At 38.9% G+C, this 24,601-nt stretch overlaps 1 protein-coding gene across 3 annotated transcripts; it reads left to right on the forward strand.

Annotated features, from left to right (window-relative positions):
* Positions 1–23,899, forward strand: RAB3GAP1 (RAB3 GTPase activating protein catalytic subunit 1). Of its 3 annotated transcripts, XM_082314243.1 has the most exons (24): positions 1–38; positions 127–182; positions 1,074–1,149; positions 2,450–2,582; positions 2,813–2,891; positions 3,582–3,701; positions 4,305–4,470; positions 5,229–5,328; positions 7,370–7,451; positions 8,270–8,338; positions 9,053–9,126; positions 9,837–9,929; positions 11,418–11,587; positions 11,923–12,021; positions 12,356–12,528; positions 13,543–13,597; positions 13,878–14,246; positions 15,348–15,485; positions 17,138–17,365; positions 17,895–17,991; positions 18,081–18,184; positions 18,294–18,409; positions 19,670–19,772; positions 22,652–23,899. In XM_082314243.1, the coding sequence occupies exons 1-24, from the start codon at positions 21–23 to the stop codon at positions 22,892–22,894; spliced, it is 2,961 nt and encodes a 986-aa protein (XP_082170369.1). In that variant the 5' UTR covers positions 1–20; the 3' UTR covers positions 22,895–23,899. The 3 variants fall into 3 exon arrangements, 2 of the variants coding, with proteins under 2 accessions (XP_082170369.1, XP_082170370.1); XR_014228395.1 differs by lacking the exons at positions 19,670–19,772; positions 22,652–23,899 and having other exon boundaries at positions 17,895–17,978; positions 18,294–18,338; XM_082314244.1 differs by lacking the exons at positions 1–38; positions 127–182; positions 1,074–1,149 and adding an exon at positions 1,842–1,899.
* The last annotated feature ends 702 nt before the right edge of the window (positions 23,900–24,601 follow it).

Consider the following 24,601-nt stretch of genomic DNA (forward strand, 5'->3'; position numbering starts at 1 on the left):
CGTCCCGGCAGCGGCGCAAGATGGCGGCGGACAGCGAAGTGAGTGTTCCCCCTCTCCTCCCCTGCGCTCTCCGCCGGCGCCGCGGCGGTCTCCCCGCTCACTGCTTCTCCCGCTCTCTCTCCGCAGCCCGAGTCGGAGGTGTTTGAGATCACGGACTTCACCACCGCCTCCGAGTGGGAGAGGTAGGCGGTGCTGCCGCCGGTCCCGCTCCCCTCGCCGCGGCCGGGTCCGGGGCGCTCTGCCGCGCCCGCCCCGGCCCGCTCCTGCCCAGGGCAGCCGGGCCCCTGCGCCGCGGCCGCCTTGGCCGGTGGCAGCCGGAGCCTGGTCCCGGTCCCGGCTGCTCCCTTGGTACCGGCGAGCCTGCGGCGCAGGCTCAGGCCGCAACTGCTGCCGCGGTTAAGAGGATCCAGCCAAGCTGTTTCTGAACTTAGGGGGAGGTCTGCTTTACTGTCTATTCGCGAGGGATTAGAATAAACACCTAGAAGGCTTATGTGCTTTTAAAGTAGCTGCCTGATTATTAGAATAGTCACCTTACAGCTGAAGCCTTTAAAAGTCAGTAGAACAACGTACAAGAACGTTTAAGGTGAAGAATGCTCTTGTATTCTTAATGTATTATTTTTTAAAATGCTTTTTCCAGTGGTGATGTCTATAACAGAAGGAGACAAAGATTCTAAGTGCTGCATTTTAAATCTGAACTTAATTTATAATTCGGTGTCAAATGCTTATTTATCTGTGACTGGTGAAACAGGAGTGTGCGTTAAAACTAATATGCTGCAATACCAGAAAAAGCAAAAGCTGATGTTCTGTAACCACTCAAAACATGCTGCTAGCAGTTGCTAAAAGTAACTGTTATCTGAAATATAAACATAGGAGGACTATTTTAATTGTACAAGGAAGTAATTGTTCTGTTTTTATTGTGATACTTGGGTTTTTCTGTTGTTTGTTTGTTCTTCGGGGTTTTTTTTTTTAAGGAATTCTGTAGTAGGACAACATACTGCCTGCTTTTAGGGAGCTGAATTATAATACAAGTTTAGTGTTCAGCACATACTAATGGTTTTTCCCCTCCCTAATAGATTTATTTCAAAAATAGAAGAAGTATTGAATGACTGGAAACTTATTGGGATTTCTTCAGGAAAACCTCTAGAAAAGGTCAGTTACTGTTTCTGAATTTTCTTTTAGAATTTCAATTACTAACTAGTAATACACATGTATATTACATGTATCGCTGTTTTCTTAGGTGTGGCAGATAATGATTTGTATTGGGGAATTTCACTCGTAAAAGTGGCAATTTGACAATCAGTTGCTATAAATTTATTGGTGGGCTGTCTGCCAAACAGGCTATTTCCCTGATAAAGTTGGATCTTCATATAGGGCCTAGATTTTTTTTATTCCCAGTTTTGAATCTGGAAACATGGTTGAAGCTCTTCTAAATTTTTAAGGAGTTTCTTTTTGCCCTGCCTTGTGCCTTTGTCACGCCTCAAATACTTACGGTTGAGGTTTGCGTAGTACTACTTGTGACTCAGTATGTTTCATAGAGGGGAGAGATTTTTTTCAAAGTCTAATTAGAGCTTTTGTAGTGCTTTCTGTGTCCTGTAAAATGCAGAGGAAATTGCTGAGCTCTTCTGTATACTAGTGCAAATAAATTCAGCTGCTCTGGATTGAATGGCTGCTGTGTTTCCAGAGGAATTTTGTGTTTCTTAATTTTAGTCAGGGTACAGAGTATTCGGAACAAAAATTTTTGTTATCTAATGAACTAGTTTTCAGCCTTAGCTGTCAGTGTATTCCTACATGTCTTCTTTTCTAAACCAGACCTCTCTTCGTGATTTCTAGTGAGAAGACAGCCTTTAGAGATCAAAGGGGTGTCTGAGTTGCTTTGTTTTAGTAGCAGCATCCAATTCGGTACAGTGATGTTGATTTTTTCCTAGAAACTTTCCTATGCTGTATTTTTGTTTGAAAATTAATTATCCTTATACACAGAAGTTTTGCAAATTATAGATAAAAAATTATTTCTCAGTGAAAGCATATTCAAAGTAAATATTAAAGTAGAATTTGCATAGAACTGTATAGAAATAGATAAAATCCCAGGTGGGAAACATCTGTCTTTGGGCAAAGTTGAGAGTGTGTATGCTTAAGATGCGTAGTTGCATGTAAGAGGATATATCTGCCTCTTTATTGCCATATAATTCTGAAGACTTCTCAGAGGGATATCTGGTCCTTGAAATGAACATGATTATTGGCAACATGGATTTCAGCATTCAGCTACCTTTATAATGAAGTGCTTTGAGAATTGTTTTTTGAGATTAAACCATGCTTAGCTATTTAAGAATAAATATTCAGTGGTAGAAAAAGGTGAATAAATATTATAACTCATGTAGGCAGTATACTTTTTAAGGCTTATGAATGTTAACCTAAATTTATGTGATGAAATAATATCTTTTTTTATATGCAGGGTGTATACACCACAGGAGCATGGGAAGAGAAATCGGATGAAATTTCATTTGCAGACTTCAGATTCTCAATTACCCATCATTATCTTGTACAAGAACCCAGTGACAAAGATGGGAAAGAAGAACTGGTAGAAGGTAGCTGATAGTTCTCTTACACGCCTGTAAGGATATGGCAAAAGACAGTTTCAGGATGTGGAATTCAGAGTGTGTTGATTTGCTTCTGTGTGAAATTTTCTGGGATCTGATGTGTGTGATCTGACATTTCTGCTTTTAGTATGCTTTGCATTCAACAAATTGCTGATATAAGTAAATTGTAAGTCAGCTGAATGGATGTTGATGCTCTTGTGTATCAATTTTTTTCCCAGATGCCCTTCCTCTGCCTATGCAGGACTTGCTGTGCATGAACAATGACTTTCCTCCTAGAGCTCACTGTCTGGTAAGATGGTACGTATGCTGCATCTCGTCTTTAATACAAACAAGCATAGCAATTGAAAAATCTTTGATGCTGGCACAATCGCTTGTATATTTTTTTCCTGTCAAGATTTAAAGCTTACGTAAAATAATTCTTTGTACTGGACACGGGAAAGGAGTGCAAAAAACAGCCCACCAGAGTGGGCCTATCTTTAGGGTTTTTTTTTTTGTCCCCAAAATTTTTTTTCCTGAATTTCATAGACTAACTAAGCTTTTATGTTGTTAACATTTAGATGCATTCTTAAAAAGGAAAGCTGCAGCACCTTAAGAAACAACAACAGCAACCATATTCTTAGTAATGCAAATCTTTAGCGCATTATAGCATTGGTCTAGTGAGTTTGTTTTTATGTACAAATAGTAACAGTTGTTATTAACATAAAGTAAAAAACTGAGGACTGATAGACCTGGAAGTCCACAGGTTATTTTGAGTACTGCGTTTGAATGCTGTTAAGCTCCAGCAGTTTGTGATTTGAGAATCTGCAGCACTCCATGCCCACTCAGTTCTTGACCTGTCTGAAAGAGGTACTCACATCAAAATAACAGATTCCACAGTCTGTTGGTAACAGTTCGGTTATTCAGGTTACAGTATTTCTAAAAATTCTGTGTTTCAGCTGATTTTCTAAAAAAACAGGAATGTGTTCTTTTCTTCTCTCTCTCTTAAAGGTATGGCTTACGTGAGTTTGTGGTTATTGCTCCGGCTGCAAATAACGATGCAGTTCTTAGTGAATCCAAATGTAACCTTTTGCTGAGTTCCATTTCCATTGCATTGGGGAACACTGGCTGGTAGGTGAAAGCATAAACCTTTTTACATGTCCAGGTGAAACTCTAGCATACTGCTCCTGTGAAGAAAAAGTAATAAGTTGTTAGCAAAATACATTCAGAGTTTGTTGTATTTGCACCATAATATTGTTGTAGAAGGATTTAAAAAAGAAAATTTCCCATGGAAACTTTAAAAAGATTGAATCAATGTGTTGTGTATAGTCATCATTGTTTAAAAACCTCAAAGGCTTTTAAAAGCTGGTAGAAGTTGTTGGAATAAGTGGTATACAAAATATAACTTTTGGAAGAGGATTTCTTCCCTATGTGTGGTAACAGTAACTTCCTGGTATTCCTCAGAAATACTTAGACTGAAAATTAGGCAACTGAAGTCATGGATAGGGCTTTGCTTATGACATGACAATTTGTTAGGTGTTCCATTTAATGGCAAAGCTAACAGTATTTTTCTGTGATTCCTATTAAGCATTTTAAACTGTGTTCCACTAAGAGAAAATGTATTCTAAAAAAATACGAAATTATGTTGAAATTATGTTAAAATATTTAGCTGGTTTTAAAGACTACAAGACAGCACGACATTTTTAAATAATCTGAAATATTTGTGTTTTATAGTCAGGTACCGCTATTTGTGCAAATACATCATAAATGGCGTCGAATGTATGTTGGAGAGTGTCAGGGTCCAGGAGTTCGAACTGACTTTGAAATGGTTCATCTTCGCAAAGTGCCAAATCAGTATATTCATTTGTCCGGATTGCTAGATATCTTCAAATCCAAGATCGTAAGTGCATGTGAATGTATATAACTGATATTAAGAATAACTTTTTATTACCTGGTTGCTTGTAGATTCGCTTCTGTCTTCTAGGGATTTTTTTTTTTTTTTTTTTTTTTGGTAAGGATGAGGCTCACGCTGCCAATACCAATAAAGTCTTTTCCAGATATTGCCAGTATCTAGCAATAAAGAGTGAAAATTGGTATGGGTTTTGTTCTTCAAGTGTTATCACCTTCTTCCATTTTTGTTTTCCATTGGCATGTGAAAGAATGTGTGTGTTTTACAGTCTCCTTGTAAGAACCCTCTCTTCCTGCTCCCCCAAACAAACTCTATTTTGCTGTTTAAAAGGACAGAGGAGGGCTGGGGTGGGTTTTTATTCTGATAATTTGTAGCTCGCCATAGCTAAGTTAAGAGTGAAGAACAACATGATGAAATGTGAGGAGTGGACTGCTTTTTTATGGAGTGGTATGGCAATCAGCAATCTCATCAAAATGCTGAGGAAAAAAATCCTTAATAAAAACCTAATGCATTCTAGGTCAGAGTTACTTGTGAGTTACCAGTTAAATGGAACATACGAATGTCACATGCATTTTAGAAAGCTTATGTGCTTACTTTTACCTGTGAATGTCTTGTTGAGCAATGGCTTTACTAGTAATTCTTATAAAATTAGCTCTAATACAAGCTATCGTAACTAAGTTATGTTCAAGGCCTGGGGTGTTCGAGAGGAGGTACTCTTTACATTAAATTTTTTTTCTAATATTTTCAAGGGATGCCCTTTAACACCACTGCCTCCGGTTAGCATGGCTATTCGGCTTACGTATGTGCTTCAAGACTGGCAGCAGTATTTCTGGCCGCAGCAGCCACCAGGTAGGAGATTTGCATCCTCAGAATAACTTTCTTTAAGATAAACAGTCAATGCTAAAGAAAATGTTTGTGTATCTTGCCAGGAGAATTAAAACCTTTTCTGCATTACTAGGAGAGGCTTCAGTTACAACTGAATACCGTCCCACTCCCTGTGGTAGGCTAGCAAGCTTAAAGCTGCTCTGAGATAATGTCTGTGGCTTGTGGTTCTGACAGGTGTTTTGGTTAGGGCTGTGCCTAGAAATATGCTTTTTTATTAGCGTTCAGAGATATAGTGATACTTCTGAAATAGTAGTATCTATTTGGAGAGAGGAAAGGGTAACTGACTGTGGATCTGTAAAGAATTCTGCCCTGAATTCCATAGGGATAGGTGCTAATACTTCACAGGAGTATTTATCAATTATTTCCCTAAAGTAACTTGATTTTAATACTTCACTATTTAAGTGTATTAACAATGGGAAAAGGAGGAAGTATTATATGGACCTCACTTGAGGTAAAATTTTGGATTTTTGTGGTATTTTAGGCACAAGGAGGTGGAACAACTAAAATGCCCAAGTTCTATTCTTGGCTCGGTAGTAGTTTTATGTAACAAGGTTAAAGTATTTAGGGCACATTTAGAGGGACAGAACCTGTGTGATCTTGGTCTGGTTACCTAATTGTTTCCTTTGCGTAAAAGAAAAAATAGTTCTTACGTTAATCAAAGGTATGTTTTGAAGACATCTGTAGTGAAGTTGATCCTGCGTGCTTTGTACGCAAGGAGTGTTGAAAATACATTTAAAGAGAATCCTGTTCTTCAGGGTCAGAGAAAATCAGTGCTTTTTTAAGTGGTAGTTTCTCTTTGTAGGTAAACCAAGTTTGCCTAAAGAACTTGGGAAGCTAGTTGTACAGATTTTATTTCTTTATTGTATCTGCCGACACAGAAGTCAATGTTTTCTGTAGTCTCTCTCTGCCTTGCCATAGTTATTCACTAAGTCAGGATCCCTGATGTGTCATGGATGAGTTGTACCACTGATCATCTCTCTTGATTTGAGCAGTTTGAATAGATTTTACTCTTTTAGAGGATTCTGGTTAAGGGAGCTAGTGGCATAGTGTATTGCAGAAACTGGAGATGGACGACATCATTTTTGCTGCTGTCGCTACATGCAGTTGTGGTTTTATGTTCATTGTGAAGAGCTAGACCCATACTGCATTACCCTCGCTCAATTAGCTCTTCTGAAATAAACCCAAAGGATTTAAATATGTCTTTCATCTTCTCTGAAGAAGAAGGCTGGAGAAATTAACTAATTAAGTTATCAAAATACTTCATCTGTTCAAATACCTCAGTTGTTTTGTATGTAAACAGTTTGCTAGATGCATTTAAAATTAAGGATCAGATGTTGTAATAGCATTATTATGATGGCATTACAATATTACCCATTTAAATTTTTGCTCAATGAAGGCTCTCTATTTTGGTTTATGTATTTGAAGGATATAACATGGGAAGTGGCTGAGGATGCTGGGAGGCATCTTTAGAGTACCTGGAATTACAAGGAATCTCCCAGATCATTGGGTTAAGTCTTTAACTGCAGGAGACACAGCATATCACTCTTTTCATAAAATTATCAGCCTTTTAAAAGCAGTTGGTTTTTCACTCTGCAGACTTGCTCTTGTGGTGTCTCCCTTTCCTGCTTGGAACAGATTTCCTGCCTCAATATTTTTGTGGCAAATTTATGTCTATTTGTTCTTGTGTCAACATTGACTCTTTAAGGCTGCCTTTATAGCTATCTCCTTTGCCTGTATGAAGGGAATAACCTTCCCTCAATGCAGATGACAAGAATTTTCTGTGTCTTTTTGAACATCCAGTTGCATGATTACTTCCCAGTTTCTGCTGGAAACAATTACTCTGACTATATGCTAGGATTGCGGTTTCATAGCTCTGTCACCTTAGCTGTTCGGCTATTCTCTGGTCATCCTACATGCTACAGCCTTTTTACTGTGGAATTAAGATGATATGCTTCTTAAAATATTCTGTGGATTCTGTATGGAAAATGTATTGATCTGTCTTCAGATATAGATGCTCTAGTTGGGGGAGAAGTTGGAGGCCTTGAGTTTGGGAAGTTACCATTTGGTGCCTGTGAGGATCCTATTAGGTAAGATAAGAGTTCAGAAAACTGTGTTTTGTAACTTCCTTAATGGAGGACTTCAAGGTAGGTTATTTTCAATCTTAGCTTTCCCTGCCTGTCACTTAATATGTCCCTAACAGATGATTTAATTATTCAAGTACATAAGAAACATCTGTGAAAAGTAATGGCCTAATAGCAAATAAGACCGTTTGCAAAATTGTCTAATGATATTCAGAGTTCTAGCTCATAAATCTTTCAGCGTAAACTTCTGGAGTGCTCTATTTATCTCTGAAACAATTATGTTGAAATATACCTTGACTGGAGATAAACTTTAAAAATGATGTGCCTTCATTCAAGGGTTGGACTTGCTCTCATCTTTTACTTTGACATTTGTAGAAGGCTTAAATTGAGAGGACCGTAAACTGAGTTATTACAGTCTCTTTCTGTCCTCTTCTGAACACCTCGTCGCCGCTCAGCAAACCTAGGAATCAGTTTAATGTATTAGTGTTCAATGCTGTAGGCAATTCCTGAAAGTTGTTCTTTCCTCTGTACCTGGATACCTAGAATACAATGCACAATTTCTCCCTTCTGTAGAGAGGAGTTGTGAAAGGTATGCCAGGTACTAGTAGAGTTTCGTGCAATACTGGGTGACGTGCTGCAGAATAACCAACAGAATGTATGCAGCGAGAAAACTCATTGGAAAACATGCACATTTCTGAATGTAGCTGCAAAATACATAGAGGGACTTAAATATGAACTGTCACAAATACTTTTCAATATCTTAACTATGATGGAGAGAACACTTTCTACTAGCACTGAAATATTTAAATCTTATTTTGTTTCAGTGAGCTTCATTTAGCTACTACATGGCCTCACCTAACGGAAGGTATAATTGTCGACAATGATGTTTATTCGTAAGTATTTTGTTTGAATTGCAGATATCTAGAAGTGTGCTTTATTTGTTAACTACTGCATTTTAGTGACATCTAAAATGTTGTGTGTAGCTTTGTGTGTGAAAGAGAACCTGTTTTGAGGAATGCTGAGGTCAGTTGATAGAACATCTCATTTGGGAAAACACCTTCTTTTGAAATGCATTTCTGTGTGAGAAAATATTATTGTATCATAATCCCAAAAGAAAACACACCTCCATTTTTTTGGGCATATTCTCATGCTAGACTTAAGTTTTGTATATTGCATATTTCTTGGAAAAAATGATAGTGGAATGTGGAAAGCAAAAAGAATTAACTGATTGACATCCCTCTCTCAAAAACTATCATCCAGGTTTTCTGCTAAGCCTCCTAAAGAGGAAGAACAGTGTATACTGATACTTAAGAAAGAAGAAAAAAAAGTGGTTTGTTGTTTTAATTAATGCAGAAACGAGTTTTCAACATTAATACACTTTAAAAGAAGACAATTTAGTTGTAACTGAATTGTTCTCATGTGTTTCTTCTTCATGTTATGTATGTACATAGAGCGTTTGTCATGTTCTCCTGTGGAATATGGCGTATATTATGGCTTCCATGGCCTAACTGGCTGTGACGTTACATTTATTGAGAATTTTATACTCATCTCCTGCATACTTATGGTGACAGCATGACGCCTTTTTTTTTTTTTTTTTCCTTTTAAAGTGACCTGGATCCTATTCAAGCACCCCAGTGGTCCGTGAGAGTCAGAAAAGCAGATAACCCTCAGTGCCTATTAGGTAAGACATCAGAATTCCCTATCTTATGACATTTAAGCTATTAAGTTGTGAACTTAGGATTGAATTGTTGATTACCTGATGACCTCTGTTTCCTCACTCCTGTTATTTTTTTGAGTGGACAATATTTTGGGCTGCTTCTTCAAGAAAACACAAGCTTTGCAAAAACATAAGTTTGTGTTGTAGGTTGTTCTGCTTCTGTGTACCATGAACTTCACTTCACCAGGTTCCAGAGAATAAGCATGTACTCTGTGTGTTCTGTGAAAATTTAGATTTCCTAGACCCTTTAAATTTTATTAAGTGCCTTCTGCATATATCCATTTCCTTAGTTGAATCAATCTGTCTGACAAGCAGGATTGGTACACCTGGAGAGCTGTATTATTGTCCGGCCTCACCTTTTAGCTTATGGGGAAAAGGGCTTCAAAACTAAAAAAAAAACAAAAAATGCTGCAGAAGTTTCATCTTGCTTTGGGTGAAGAAGTGGATTAAACTGCATGCAGAACTGTGCTCTGGAGAGGTGGCTGATCTAGGTGTGCATTTTGCTAAGCTTTAATTATGTGGTTTAAAGATATTTGTGCTTCAGAACAAATTATCATGTTCTTTCAGATGAAGAGATAAAATTTACTCTCCCTTGGGCATCATTCTGAGAGCTAGCTTATTGTTCTATGAGATTTTAATTGAGTAGTTGTTCAGAAAGTTTGTTTCTCTTATAGGTGACTTTCTCACTGAATTCTTCAAGCTTTGCCGTCGGAAGGAGTCAACTGATGAGATACTTGGAAGGTCTGCATTTGAAGAGGAAGGAAAAGGTAAAATTAAAATCTCATTGATTTGTGTTATTTGTTTTTAATTGTTTCATGTCATTTTGCTTTCCCTATCCCCTTTTCCTGACTTCAGATCGATCAGTATTTATACTTATAACTCTTAGGCATTTTCTGTAATACTCCTAGCAATTTTCTGGTCAGTGCTACATGGTACAATTCCTCGTGAATTCTAGGCAAGCTTAGGTCGCAGAGGAAAATTGCCTCTGTTACAGTTGTTTTCTTTTCACTGGAAAACAAGAGTTTAAAATTTGACTAATGTGTACATGAGTTGGTTTTGAGCGCACATCAAACAGATTTGTCTGTATCATTTTATGTATTTTTGTATTTTTTCCCCTTTTTTCTGCTTTTTGAAGTACTATGTAGTGCATGTTTTAACAGCCAGTTTAGAGTCTTTAATCTGTTTGAAAGGCTTTGCTGTCATCCTCTCCATTTTAAGGAATTTTAAGGAAAAAACAAAAAAACCCAAAGAAACCAAAATTATCTGACCAACAGGTCAGACTTTATCCCAACAGTGTAGATACTGACATCTTTTTGATGTCGCTGTCCCTTTCTTTCGCTTTTCTTGCTGTATGTGGTGAACATTCCCTTCCTTCCTGCCTCTTGTCACCTTTTCTTCCCTCCAAGTATGGCCTGTGTCAATGTTTTGTGGTTTTTTTTTTTTTTTATTTATTTAATTATATTTGGTCTTAGTTTTGAAGGAGCTTGCTAGTTAGCTTAAAAAGGTGTTAGACCAAGTAGGGTATGTATTACTCCTAGTGCTTGACATACAGTCTCTTTAGCCCTCCTTATCTCTAATTTTCTTGAAATGTTTGCCAAGATGAGGTTTTTCAGGCTGCTGGTAATTATTTTCTTAAATTTGTCTGCCCTCTTTTCAACAATCTTAATCCATTTTACTGTAAGAGAGGTTCTGAAGTTTACCAGCAGCAACTATGGAAGAAATCTGTTGATTTGAGGAGTTTACCTGAGGACTCTCAGAGAGAATTGTGCTTACACCATGTAAGGACATATATATAGTGATTAATACTGGATTTATTTAAGGCTTATCTAAAGCTTTAGCATACACCTGAGCAGTCTTTGTTACCTACGATGCATTCGTTGGTATCATGCATAAACAAAGTTTAAAGACTGGCTCTTCAGCAGGCTTTTGCTGATACTCTGCCAGTAATTGTCTGCCAGTATGCGGCAGTACTACAGTAGGTGGCAGGCACTATCTACAGCCAACTCAGTCTAGACTTCATTCAGTAAATTGAATCAAGGACAGTCCATGACTCCTTTGTGACCTCATTCTGCTGCTTATCTTTGTGGCTAAGAACAGTGAGTATCAGGTATGGAACTTGACAGCACAGGGGTGTTCCTCTGGTTAACAGGGTGTTAAAAATCAATACAAGATAAGTACACTGAATGTGACAGGTGAACTAAAGAGAGATGGTCTTGTGTTGTTTTTGTTCTAATTATTTTTACTTTCTTTTATAGAGGTTGCTGATATTACCCATGCTTTGTCGAAGCTCACAGAGCCAGCACCAGTCCCAATCCATAAATTATCAGTCACAAATATGGTTCACACTGCAAAGAAAAAAATTCGCAAACACAGAGGTGTAGATGAATCACCTTTAAACAATGAAGTTCTGAACACTATTCTTCTGGTAAGGGAGCTGTCCATGCACATTAAATTCATATAAAATAAGTATTTCATGCTTCCACTGATGCATTTGGTTTATGGTTTATAGCGGAATTATAAATAGAAGTGTCTGATGTCAGTTCCATTATTGGAATTGCGTTTATCAGCTTCTTGAAACAGCCTAAGTTGTTGCAAGTCTGTGCAATATAAGTGGACTGAAAATGAACACTAAACTCTGCTAACAGTTTTAGTTATAGGGATTGTTGGTATGTAACCAGCAGTAGCTTTATGGAGAAAGTGGGAAAAGCAGGAAAAACATACTGATGGAAGTTTTTGGATTTTTTTTTTTGTTTCTTCAAGTTCTTATTTCCTGATGCTGCTGACAAACTCGCAGATGGATTTGAAAGCAGAACTAGCACTTCAGCAGGAAACAATCCTCCTCCAGAGAATGAAGATTATGTAAGTTTTACTGATTGGCACTCATGAGAGAGAGAAGGCAATTCTGAGTGTGTGTTCATATAGACTTTGCTGTGGTTGCCCTATGTCTTGTCATAGATCATTTTTGGAAAGAGGAACTTACCTTTGTGGAATCTCTAGGTACAAATAGTGATTCCCCGCCCCCCCTTCTAATTTCTTTTTTTTTCTTCCTAAGACTGTAATTTTTGGTAGCTTATACTTACAGGCTTAAAATGTTAGTTAGCCACTTGTATTGACAAACAGGAAGGAGATCATATGGTTTTGGAAAAAATGCCATTGTTCCTGTATTTCCTGCTTTCTTTTATTTCTTACGTAGAATCTCTTCAGTCAGTTTAAATCTGCTCCTTCCGATAGTCTGACGTACAAACTAGCTTTATGTCTTTGTATGATAAACTTCTACCATGGAGGAGTAAAAGGAGTGGCACATCTTTGGCAAGAATTTGTGCTAGAAATGCGCTACAGATGGGAAAACAACTACCTGATTCCAGGGTAAGATTTTGATTTTTTTTTTTTCTTTGTCATAGAAAACGTTCTTTGTTTCAGGAACAGAGTGAGTTCACTATGACTTTGAAACACACTGTTTGGTTTTTTTGAAATTGCAAATGATGTCCTCTATTTTTATTACCCTACTTCCTTAAAGCAAGAAAAGATAGGGAGTAGGGGAAAGCACCTGTGCCTGCCTTTGAAAACTTCAAGATGCCGGGAGAAGCTCAAGTTAAAGAGCGCTCCACTATGTGAATGAGGGCGGGGGGAAAAAAAAAAGCTTACGCGAATGCTTGGCTTGCAGTTTATCATTAGATAAAAATGAAGGAGCTGATACAGGGAGAAACACCTTTGCTTTGTGGTGTAGTTTCACCACTTTTCTAAGGGAGCAGTTCCAAGTTCCTGCTGGTGTAATGGCCTTTTCAGGCAGCTAATGCTGTCTCAAGTATTCCAACTCTGCCAGGTTATGTCTGCTGCAGCAGAGCTTTTTGCAGACCAAATGAAGGGTTCTGTCAAGATGAGGTATCAATGTAGAACAAAAATATATATATATATTTTTAAATGAGATGGACTGGCCATTTTTTCACTAGTTTGTACTACCAAATGGTTACACTAACAGATAAAATAGGAGTTGAAATATATAGAGATCACTCTACCGTTTCATTGCAGTTTTAAAAGTAAAGTCAAAGGTGCTTAATTTTTGTTTGAAAACAGTTAGCCTTTTAACTTCCAAATGGAAAACTGACCAGGAAATGTAGGGCGTGTCTGTTTCCTAGCGGTGTGAATGATCTCTGAGCTTCAGAAATGGCCTCTAGGAAAGAAATGTAGTTTAACTTCTGGGCTTGTTCAATCACTAGCTTGTCTTCTGAGACCACAGAAGAGCTGCATAGTTGAAATGGTGGGGGTGGGTTCAATGTGGATATTTTGCCCCTCTTTTGGATTTCATATGATTTAAGACCACGTGTGTGTGAAAGATTCAACTTTATAATTGATAATGGTTACACTTCTACCTTTTGTTAGATTAGCTAATGGCCCTCCAGATCTGAGATGCTGTTTACTGCATCAGAAACTTCAGGTAAATATCCCAAATTTAAGAATGATTTTTCTCCTAAGGAAACTGTCAAAATTATAGCAATTATTAGCTAAATATATTGTTGTTGTAGATTTAGTTATGCTTGTATTTTTGGGTCTGGACTTCATTTCTTGGGAAAATCTTTGTTATAGCAACAAGTTCAATGGAATTGTTATCTTTTAGAATTGTAAGAGATTTTTGGTGACTCTCCAAGTTTTTCTGTGACGTTGTTTCCATAAGAGAAGTAATTGCTAAACAATTTTTTTCCCCTTTAACTTATTAGATGTTAAATTGTTGCATTGAAAGAAAGAAAGCAAGAGATGAGGGGAAAAGGGCGAGCGTGTCTGATCGTTCACCTGGCGGTACTTCTGGTGATGCTGGAAAAGGAGCAGACCACTCTGGAGATAACCCTGATAAGGAAAAAGAAGTTGGCAAGTCTTGGGAATCGTGGAGTGACAGTGAAGAGGAATTTTTTGAATGTCTAAGTGACACAGAAGATCTTAAAGGAAATGGGCAGGAAAATGGAAAGAAAGGAGGAGCAAAAGAAGGCAACAAAGAGCCTGCAAACTTAAAGCCAGAAGGTCGTCTGCATCCACACGGAAAGCTGATGCTGCTGCATCCAGGAGAGCCTCTCTACATCCCGATAACACAGGTTAGGTAGCAAGAGCTGAGCCAGATGTGCAGTACAACTCTCGTGCAATGTGGCTCATACCTAGGATTGTGAAATTCTGTGTAGTTTGCAGGTTATAGCCTTACCTGTTGTTAAAATTGCTAAGTGTTTTTGGCCTAAGACCTTGTTTTCCATTTTTAAAACTTGATGAGGCTGTTAAACTGAAATCTCACATGCTCTTTGTTTTATTTGAGAATGGGTCTGCTTACCAAATTTCACTCAAAACATTGTTTAAACAAGAATTAAGCTGTCTTGCCTACCTTAAATTTGGGGTTCTTTTTATTTCTTTTATTTCTTTTATTTCCAGCTTTTGAGGCATCTTCTGAAACTGCTGTGGTCCCTGAGGATTTCTAGCTGACTGACCAGAGTACTGGATCAGTTCTGCTGCTACTTTTTTTTTCTTGTTTGTTTTCTTTTAAAAAAACCCAAACGTTTCTCAACTCATATCTAAAAGGCCATAGCCATCAGTTTTTGGTACCATTATCTAAAGCAGGTTTATCATCAAACAACTAAAAATGTCATCTGACACAGACTTTCTTGCAGAGTGACTAGGTATGAAATAGGAAGCAGTGGTGTCAGAGGAAGTAGTTTGAAATCGGCCCTGCACGAAGAATACAGTATTTTCATTCACTTGAGAGAAATTATTTTTAATAGATGTTGCTTTGCATGGGTAAAAGGTACAAGCAGAGTGTCGTCAGGCAAAATGTTGTCGATTAATTACGTGCTAGCAGTATCAATGGCAAGAATTCTGCATTGCTTTAGGTGGATTTTCATCCATCTCAACAAAATGGTATCAGTCAAACACTTCCTGGACTTCATTTGGATTTTGGCATTTTAACACTATATCCTTATATTGTTATTTCATTCTCAGGTTGTTTTCTTTTTAATTTCTTTTTGTTAGCGTCTTCTTCAGATGCACAGCTTTGCGCTGAACAGTTTAAGGAGTAGAAAGTTACGATTATTTCCTTTGAGTACAAATAAAGTAGAATGAATTTTTGGTGACAGGGAGCTTTCCCCTCCTTCCTTAATAAGGGCTAAGTCTAGGAGAGGCTATTTGTAAACTTGTCTCTTTCCATGTTACAGGAACCAGCACCCATGACTGAAGATTTGCTGGAAGAACAGTCTGAGGTCCTGGCAAAACTGGGGACATCAGCAGAAGGTGCTCACCTTCGGGCACGCATGCAGAGTGCCTGCTTGCTCTCAGATATGGAGTCTTTTAAGGTAGTACTACCTGAAGAATTCTGTGAGACTGCTTTCTTCTTAATTAAACTAACCCTCTTGCTTGTGTTGAACAATTTTGAAGGTTTTTCTGACACGTTTTTTCTTTCTCCACAAAACAGTTTCAAGGTTAAAGTTGAAAACAAAAACCTATTGATAAAACTCCTAGAACATTTCAAAATCTATGCCTATCCAGTCTATTATGCTGTAACGTTCCAGTAAATGTGCACAATGTCTGTGGGAGGGAAAAAAATCTCGAGAACATACCGTTGATAAGTTGGGAATTAAAACTGAGATAAGCCCATACAAAATGATGTCAGAAGAAAACTGAGCATCAAAATCCTGAATCAAAATTACATGTCTCTTCCTCCCGCCACCTTGTAGCTTTCATTTAGTGTCTCTCTCACCTGTACTTTCCACTGTGTCTAGCTTTGTAAAATGCACCTTTAATCAGACTCCAAATGGATAAAATGTGAAGGTGGTGTAAAGAGAAAAAAAAAAAAAAAAATCTATTAACACGTTCACCATTCTGTATTTGGACTTTGGGGAGGTGGACGTAATTTTTATGTATAGTTGAAGATGTTTTGTTCTTCAGTAGAAAGGGTAAGTTATCACTATTTAGAAGTCCTGTACAGCTGTTCATCAGATTGTGAACTGGACTAGCTGTGGTTTTGGGTAATTTGTTCCGTTTCTTTTCTGAGCTCTGCAGAGGGAGCTAGGAGCACATACACTGCTGTCATCAAAGGATCTCAAAACTCTGATAAGATTGGAGATTCTGTCATGAAATATCTTTTTTTTTTTTTTTTTTTTAATTATTGCAATGTTACTTTGTAGTAAAAGGATACAGATGTACTGTAGAGTAAGAGTATTTATAACATTAATATCAGTTTATCAGCAGTGATTCATGTCAGATGTATGTAGCAGTTTTATTTCAATGGTGCAAGTGATCTAAAAACTCTTAAGTAAGAATATAGAACCATAATTTGAAGCAGAAGTGCACTCTCGATAGATACATTGAATAGAAAGCTGGGTTTCCTTTTGTGTTCTAGACCTATGGATATATTTATATGTGTTGACATTGCATCTATGAAAAATGAAGGTTTTTTTGTTTGGGGGAGATTTTTTTAAGTTCCTTTTTAAAGGAAGAAGAAAAGGTGAATTTTGTTGCTGGGGTGTTAAAAGATGGAAAGTCAGTTCTGAAAGCATATTTATGCAGCCCAGTGATTCTTTTAGGCTTGGGCTGTTTTTCATCTAAGTCTTTAATGGTATAATGCTATACATCAAAAATTTAGTGAAAATTCATATTTATTGCATGTATCAAGTGCCAGATAGAAGCTTGACTTAACAGTATAGTTTTGAGCTTGCCTGAAATAACTGATGAACGTACTGTTTTGGTGGGAAAAGAGGAAGGTTTCTTTGTTTTTGTTGGTGATGGTGGGGATTTTTCCCTCCGCCATTGTCTTGGTTTATATTTACTTCATCCCCTTATGCTCCCAGGTCTCTTCTAGTGTACAGTTTGCTGCATGTGAACAGAATTCCCCGAGTTTTGGCTGCCAGCCCCTGCTCTACCCACTAAACCATATTGCCTTCCTATCCAGGTGGTTATGTTTTTATGGGATTTTTCAGGCACAAATTTTATCTCCTCTTCATTCCAGGCAGCTAATCCCGGCTGTTGTCTGGAGGATTTTGTGAGGTGGTACTCCCCTCGGGATTACATTGAAGAGGAAGTGGTTGATGAAAAGGGGAATATAGTAATTAAGGGCGAGCTGAGTGCCCGAATGAAGATTCCTAGCAACATGTGGGTAGAGGCCTGGGAGACAGCAAAACCAGTCCCAGCCCGGAGGCAGAAGAGACTGTTCGATGACACTAGAGAAGCAGAGAAGGTAAAGAGCTCTGTGGCTAGTGATAGTCTGGTCTGTAATGCTTGTACAAAACTTCACAGTAGCCCTTTCTTCTTTCTCCTGCAAGATTTAAACATTACCACGTCATTGCGCTGTATTCTTGGAGACACTAAACTGTTTTGTACGTGGCTTAGGGTTAATCAGAAATTCTCGCTGTCCTACAACAGTGTGTTTGAAATATCTAAAATAACTAGCGTGTGGAATGTAACTTCATACAGTGTATTACTTACGTCCTTCTTTGAATCATTAGTAAATAAACCAGATTTTTATCTGCATGTGTGTGTTAGGAAACTAAAGTGTTCCTGAAACATAATTCTTTTCAGTTTCATTCTAACCTGTTGGGACTGTAAGCAATCACTGTGGATTCATGTAAAACTACCTGTTGAGTCCTGTCTTACAACAGTGCTCCCTTCTTGTGAATTCTTCAGTGTAGGTGCTCATCTTCTGTAGTTACCCATATCTGTGGGAAGTAGTTTGGATCAGTAATGTATTAAATTTTCTAATGTTATAGGTGCTTCATTACCTTGCAGTTCAGAAACCAGCTGACCTTGCAAGGCATCTCTTGCCTTGCATCATCCATGCAGCTGTACTCAAGGTAAAGGAAGAAGGTAAATAATGTTTAATAAATTTTTAAGATATTTCAGGGTGAACACTGATGCAATAATTACAACTTCTTCGTTTCTTTTCCTCCTAATAGAAGCACTAGAAGATATATCCTCAGTTAAGAAGATTATTAAGCAGATAATATCCCATTCCAGTAAAGTTCTACGATTCCCTAACCCAGAGGACAAGAAGTTGGAAGTAAGGCTTTTGCACTGACTGGGGCTGAAAACCTAATAGACTTTTACACTGTTCATAGGAGTGCTAAAAGAACATCTTTTTAATTTTCATTTTTATTAAACTCCTGCAGGAAATCATTGCTCAGATGATGAGCGTGGAAGCTATCATCGCCAGGGCCAGGTCTCTGAAAGCAAAATTTGGGGTAGAGAAATGTGAAAATGAGGAGGAGAAAGAGGATCTACAAAGGTGAGTGATGATTTCCCCCCCTTCGTGGTGTTGTATTTTTCCTCTGATGCCCTTTTTTGTAGTCTCAAAACTCAGGACAGATGGAAGTGGTGATAATGCAGAAATACTAAGGAATCATGTTTAGTAGCAATAAACATTAGGTACCTAGAGATGTTATATGTGGGTATCCTCAATGCCCCGCTACGTAATCATCTCTTTGAAAACATGTGATACAGATTATTTTAATGGAATATGGTTTTATCTTGACAGTACTGGGGATTTAATTTATTTTTTCGTGTATGTAAAAGGTGTGTTTGATGAACTTTGTTACAATAGAGGTAAAATCAGAAGGACTAGGAATTTAGTGTTTTCTATAGCTAATATGGAATGAAATACCTCCCCAAAGTTACATTTTCTTATTCTAGTCTCCTTACTAATTTGAAACATATTACTGAGGAACCATATGAATGAAAAGCGATGAGCCATGTTTCATTGCGTCCCTACCTGCTGTCAGATTATTTACTTATTGCTTAAGATGACTAATATGTAATGTTAAAAAAAAAAACCAACCACATTAACTTCTCGCTGCTGTGCTGAGAGGGGGAGATGACGTTTTTGTAGCCCACGTTGGGAGTTCAGAGGAGCGATGTCTGACCAATGCAGTATCTTTGTGCTCAAAAAAAAAAGAAGTCATGTTGTTACTTCTCCTGTGTGGCTGACACTGTGAAGGCTTTTCATGTTGAATTTATACATCTGCATTAGGGGCCTGGGTCCCATTTATAGTTAATTGAGAGAAGTAGGTCCTTTCGGAGGCTGAATTGCAACCTAGGTGTTAATTGGCCCTGCTGCTGGAGTTGCAATGCAAACAGCTATATAATCTGCCTTCCCTGAGCCTATGTGGGAGGCTGCTGTGTTCAGCTTAGATTTGATCTACGTTACCTGTGAAAGAACAGCTGCCTGTATTAGCATGAAAGAAAGAGCAACAAGGTAGGAGGGAACAACTGAAGACTAAGGGGGGTTTAGTCTTTAGGGCAGAGGGAAAGGAGTAAAGGGATGAAAAAGTGATGATCGTGTTCGAGTGGGAGGCTGAGAAATGCCAAGTTTTCTTCCTTAAACTTCTAGAACGGAGAACTCTGAGGAGTGTCTGCCAGTTCTCGCTCTGTGCAAATGATGCTGGGTGGAGACCTCCTCACGGGGAAACAATTCTGGTTTAGATTAGCAAACTGGATACAGCTGAGAATTAAACATTCCTTTTTCCTTTTCAATAATCTGTACCACCAGATTCGTCAACTGTCTCCTGGAGCAGCCAGAAGTGTCAGTTATTGGTGCAGGAAGAGGACCTGCTGGTAGCATTATTCACAAGCTGTTCGTGAATGCTCAGAGGGTAAGAGAGAGCTCTTGATTGCTTTGCAGAGGCTTCTAATTTAAGCAGTATGAGGCAACGACTTACCATATGATGCCAGTTTATTTTGTCTGCATATATGCATGTATTGTCATAAATGTGCTTGAGGGTTTTTTTTTGTGATGTTCAACGTGATTTTGGCAAGAACAGAACCTTGCAAGGCGAAAGAAGAGTAGGTGACCTTGGATGTGAAGCAATTAAAGCCATCTGGGTAGATAGAGGTGTCATTAATGTTCGATTTACTTCCAATGGTAACATCAGTAATGCTATTAGGGCACAAATTTCTGTGTTATTCAAGTTACACAATATATGCGACATCACAGCAAGAACAACCAAGTGTACTGATTGTTTCACGTAGCAATGTAGAGAAACACGTCATGATATTAAATATTTTAGAAGGAGTAACTTTTTAGACTGAGGCTTATGCTTGGAATACGTGAGACTTCTTCTATGGAAACTAGCGTGCTTAGGAAGAGTTTCAGTTCTTTTCCAACACAACTGTACATTCAGTTTGCTTACTGCCAGTGTTCTCTGTATTTTCTGGAAACCGTTCCCCAGTCTATATTGGTATAAATATTCCCTTTTTCTCTTAAGCAGCCTTTGTAATAATTAGCCTTAAAGTATCGATTTCCAAACTTCTTGGACTGCAGTCAGCCTTCAGTTTCTGTCCGAATTACACCTGTTCATAGCATCAAATTATCTAACTAAAATTTAACTACAGTGGTAGCAACAAGGTAGCATAGTATTGCAGACATCTTAGAGCCTGAAATCCTGTTTGGAAATCATTGCTGTAAAAATTCCATGATTGGGAATTAAACTCTTTTAAGGTGCGGATGCTTTTATAATAATCTGTATTTTGCAACTCAGCATAAAAAGGACCATTCTGAAAACAGACCATGGTTATTCTGAGACATGAAAATCAGAACATTTATTTTATCCTTCTAGTCTCTAGGGAAGATCTGGTTGCAAATCTCAATGTGTCAACGTAAAGCCCAGGGTTGTGCCCTGTGAGTGTATGCAAGTGTAGGCACTTGCCCTTTCAATATTGAGGCATTGTTTTTAAAGCCAAGTCAGAGTTTCTAGCATTAATGTTTGATGAAGATGTATGTAAATTTCTAGGGTTTTGTTTCTTTTGAAACATCGGTAACTAAAGCTAGGTTACAGATATTTCCCACTAGTAGCTGGTCACTGTTAATTAAGACTTCTTAGTGGGACAGGAGCTGACTTGCTACCAAAACCCCCTTGTGTTTAACCTACCGTGAATTATTTCAGCAGAGAGCTGTTTGGTAAATAGAAGTTGATGACTTCCTTACCTTTTTGAACCTGGACTCCTCTCTCCGAGTGGTGTAAAATGTGTTGTCATTCTCTAGTTTTCTCAGGGAAATTATGATAGCAAATGCATGTTCTTGGAAGTAGAGTGCATGATGTCTCTTAAACCTACAATCTCCTCCTAACCTCTTATAAGTCACCTCTGACTTGCCTTTGTTTCTGTCTTTCATCACTGGTTCTTTTCTCATCCCTTTCCAAGCTGACTGAATCTTCTGATGAGGTAACCAACTTTGTCCCTCGTTTCCCACTCATCTTCCTTAGCTGCATAGAGTTGAACCTGTTGGTAGATATAGTAGAGCAGCCTGATTTAGTTTGTACTGTTGTTCACATATTAAGCATAAAAATAATTTTGTGTTTCCAGAATGGTTTTTCCTCATTCACAGACTTTATTTTTAGAGCCTAACATGTAATGAAAAAAGAGAGGGGGGGAAAAAAAAAAATCAACAAAACCAAATAAAATCCAAAACAAACCAAACAAAAAACATTTCTTCAAGTGAACGTTAACATTTTCTGATGCTGAAATATGTGGCCTTGCCTTTATATTCTTCTCTGTTGCCGTCACTGTGTTTTGTTCATTGAGCAGCCAGATGTTTGGGGGTTAGGTCGGGATGGACAGTACCCCAACGTCACAACCCTAGATACCAGTGCTTACTGAAACGACTGAACTCTTTGGACAGAGATGGAGAGAGGTTTGGGGAAGACGGGGGTAACTGCGTGAAGAAGCGTAGCTCAGGGAACATCCTCTCTGTTGGTTTCCTGGAGCTGCTCTTGTGGGAACAAGCGGCGCTTGTCCCCACTGACTTCTCCTCCCGTGGCACAGGCTGCGAGCAGAGGGGCGGTGGGGCAGCTGAGAGGGGCACGAGGGGCATCCAGTGGGACCTTGATAGGCTTGAGTTGTGTACATTTCAATTAGGGCCCTATAGGGTATGGGGCGTATGTATATCTAATTAGGGAACCTTTATTGGGCTGATTGAAGCCTGCCAGCCCTTCTGCCAGTATTCAGACTTGAGTGTTGGTGCTTACTGGTTCTGAGGCCGTGAGCATCGATGGAGATGGCCCAGCGTCTCGCTTGCTCTGAAATGTCATTTCAGCAAGCCTCTCTTCGGCCATGTAAAGCGCATATCGAAGCAGTGTTTTGGGTTTGAAAAGGCAGGTGACTTTTTGTCAAGGCTCCAGGAGTGGCACTGGATATTTTTAAAAGGAGGCTGGCTTGGCCTCCTGTAGCCACAGAGAGCTGAGGAGAGCACCCTGCTTGGGAAGGGGCTGTTCCGTTGGGTCAAAACCCTTGCTTCGCTCTGCCAAAAAATCAGGAGCTTAATCTAGGCTGAGGTTCACCATCCACACATGGAGGTTCGTCCATTTGATTGTGCAGTTTCTTTCTTGACATCCCATTAGTGTCTCGCTCTGTGTACACATGAAGCCTTTTGATGTGTTTACCATTTCTAATCTTCCTCTGTTCCTCTTAAAGATTTTCTGAATCCTCACGTTAAGAAACAGCTTGCCCTGTAATCGTACCTCTGCTCCTATTTAAGGTTTCTGCAGTGCCTCCGCTTGATGAAGAATTGAGGAGATCAGGTTCATCAGAGGAGCGAAGACTCAACACGGGGGCCGTTTCAGATTTCCCACCGCCCACGGGTCGCGAGGTGATTTTGCGCACAACCGTCCCCCGGCCCGCTCCCTACTCCAAACCGCTGCCCCAGCGCATGTACAGCGTGCTGACGAAGGAAGATTTCCGACTTGCAGGTGCCTTTTCAGCAGACACGACCTTCTTCTGATGGAACTAGCTGCGTTAGCCTTGTGTCTCTTCACAAGTAGGATGCTATTCATTTTCCTTCGGGGAAGTTAACACTTACAGAGCGACTGGCTTGGGGCGAGGAGAAAATGGGGTTGTCATTAGTGGCGGAGCGTCATGTTCCCAAGGACAGAGCTAATTGCAGCCAAGAAGGATGCCTGTAGCAACTCTAACTGGGAGGTCTGGAGGGGCTTCGCAAGTAGTTTTCATCAGAAAGGTCTCCTCTCTGCCCAGAGGGAGCGTATTATTTTTTTTGCGTTAGCTTGTTTGTTTAATAATGCACATGAACGGGCTTTCAACATCATGTTGAAATTCATGCAGAATGTGCTGCTTTACAGTTCTGAATCAGACTTTATCAAGTGACATTACTCTACTTAAATTGATGTGCAAACATTCAGTACTTTGTATTTATTGCTAATCATAAATATTGAGCCCTGTATTTTTTGGTTAATCACTAAGTTGCAAATACCTCTAAAATACTCTTAATTTTATTTGAAGTATACAGTACATTCAAGTTCATGCTAAGCTCTCCTAGCATTGTAGCAGTTGTCCAAATGATCTTGTCTTGGAAATAAACGAAAAATAAACGTATTTGGGGCTATAAGTGGATGGTAAGCCTGATTGATAGCCTTAAGTGGATCGCTGACGGTTTTGGATACTTTCTATCCTTCCCTGCATGCAAGGGCCAGAGCCGTATGGACGTGGCCCGTGCGGAGGTGTTTCACTGTAAGCAACTGGCTGGCATTTACAGAGACGGTTTGAATGCGTACGGCGTCTTTGATCTGATACGATGAAACAATTCTAACACCTGCTGTAAACTAACCCTGCCGGATATCACGCAAACCCTACGACCTGTATGTGCCAATGTTGCTTTACAGTGATCTTTGTGTATTTTAATGAGAATCAGCAAAAGATCAGCGTTACTTTACAAAATGAAATGTAAAAACAGCTGCAGTATTGTTGACGTTATTCAATAAATCTGAACTTACTCTTGGCTCTCAGACTTCTTTGGGTACTAGCAGTGGTTTTGTCAAAATACTTTTTAAATGTCATCCTTGCATGATTTGACCTGGGAACAGCATTTTTTATGTCTGTGACCACATTAAGGAGAGAAAGTTAAGTTCTGTCTCAAATGATAGGGTCCCAGGTATTACCCTAAAACCTCTCTGAGGGAATTGGGGTCAGGGGCTAGAGTGTTTCCCTCAGACAAAGTTGTATTAAGTAGAAACACATTTTTCAGGATAAAGAAGAGTTAATTTTCTTCAGAGAATTTGTTCTCCAGGCTTTGTGTGTTTTATCTGAGGCAAATTCCTCTGATAAAAGGGATGAGAAGGACAAAGACCAATTTAGCTGCTGTTTAACTGCCTAGCTTCTTCAAAAGAAGTTGCACTAGGCTAATTACTGAATACGTACTCTTTAACTTAAGCGTCATCCCTGATGATAGTCTTGGTTTCCTCCTCTCCTGATGTGCTGTCTTCATGAAATCGTACATCAAAGTGCATCCTCTTGTAAAGGCTGTATAAACTTGGTTATCCAGCTACACTGACTTTTAAACTGCTGAAGAGACGACTCCTTTCAGCGTACTCAGAGACCACAAACATCGTGCGATGCTTTTTTCCCCAGACAGTTGCCTGAAGATGTTTGTGTCTTTGCTGGAAGAGCCCAGTTAGTTTCCCTCCACAGAAGATGG

The sequence above is a fragment of the Platalea leucorodia genome (assembly GCF_965183815.1).
Source record: "Platalea leucorodia genome assembly, chromosome: 5".
NCBI lineage: Eukaryota > Metazoa > Chordata > Aves > Pelecaniformes > Threskiornithidae > Platalea > Platalea leucorodia.

What these genes read in the sequence shown, in the direction of transcription:
- RAB3GAP1 (XM_082314243.1), top strand. An exon ending in CTCCAGAGAATGAAGATTAT is followed by an intron (nt 12,022 to 12,355) that starts GTAAGTTTTACT and finishes TTTCTTACGTAG; the next exon opens with AATCTCTTCAGTCAGTTTAA. An exon ending in AACAACTACCTGATTCCAGG is followed by an intron (nt 12,529 to 13,542) that starts GTAAGATTTTGA and finishes ACCTTTTGTTAG; the next exon opens with ATTAGCTAATGGCCCTCCAG.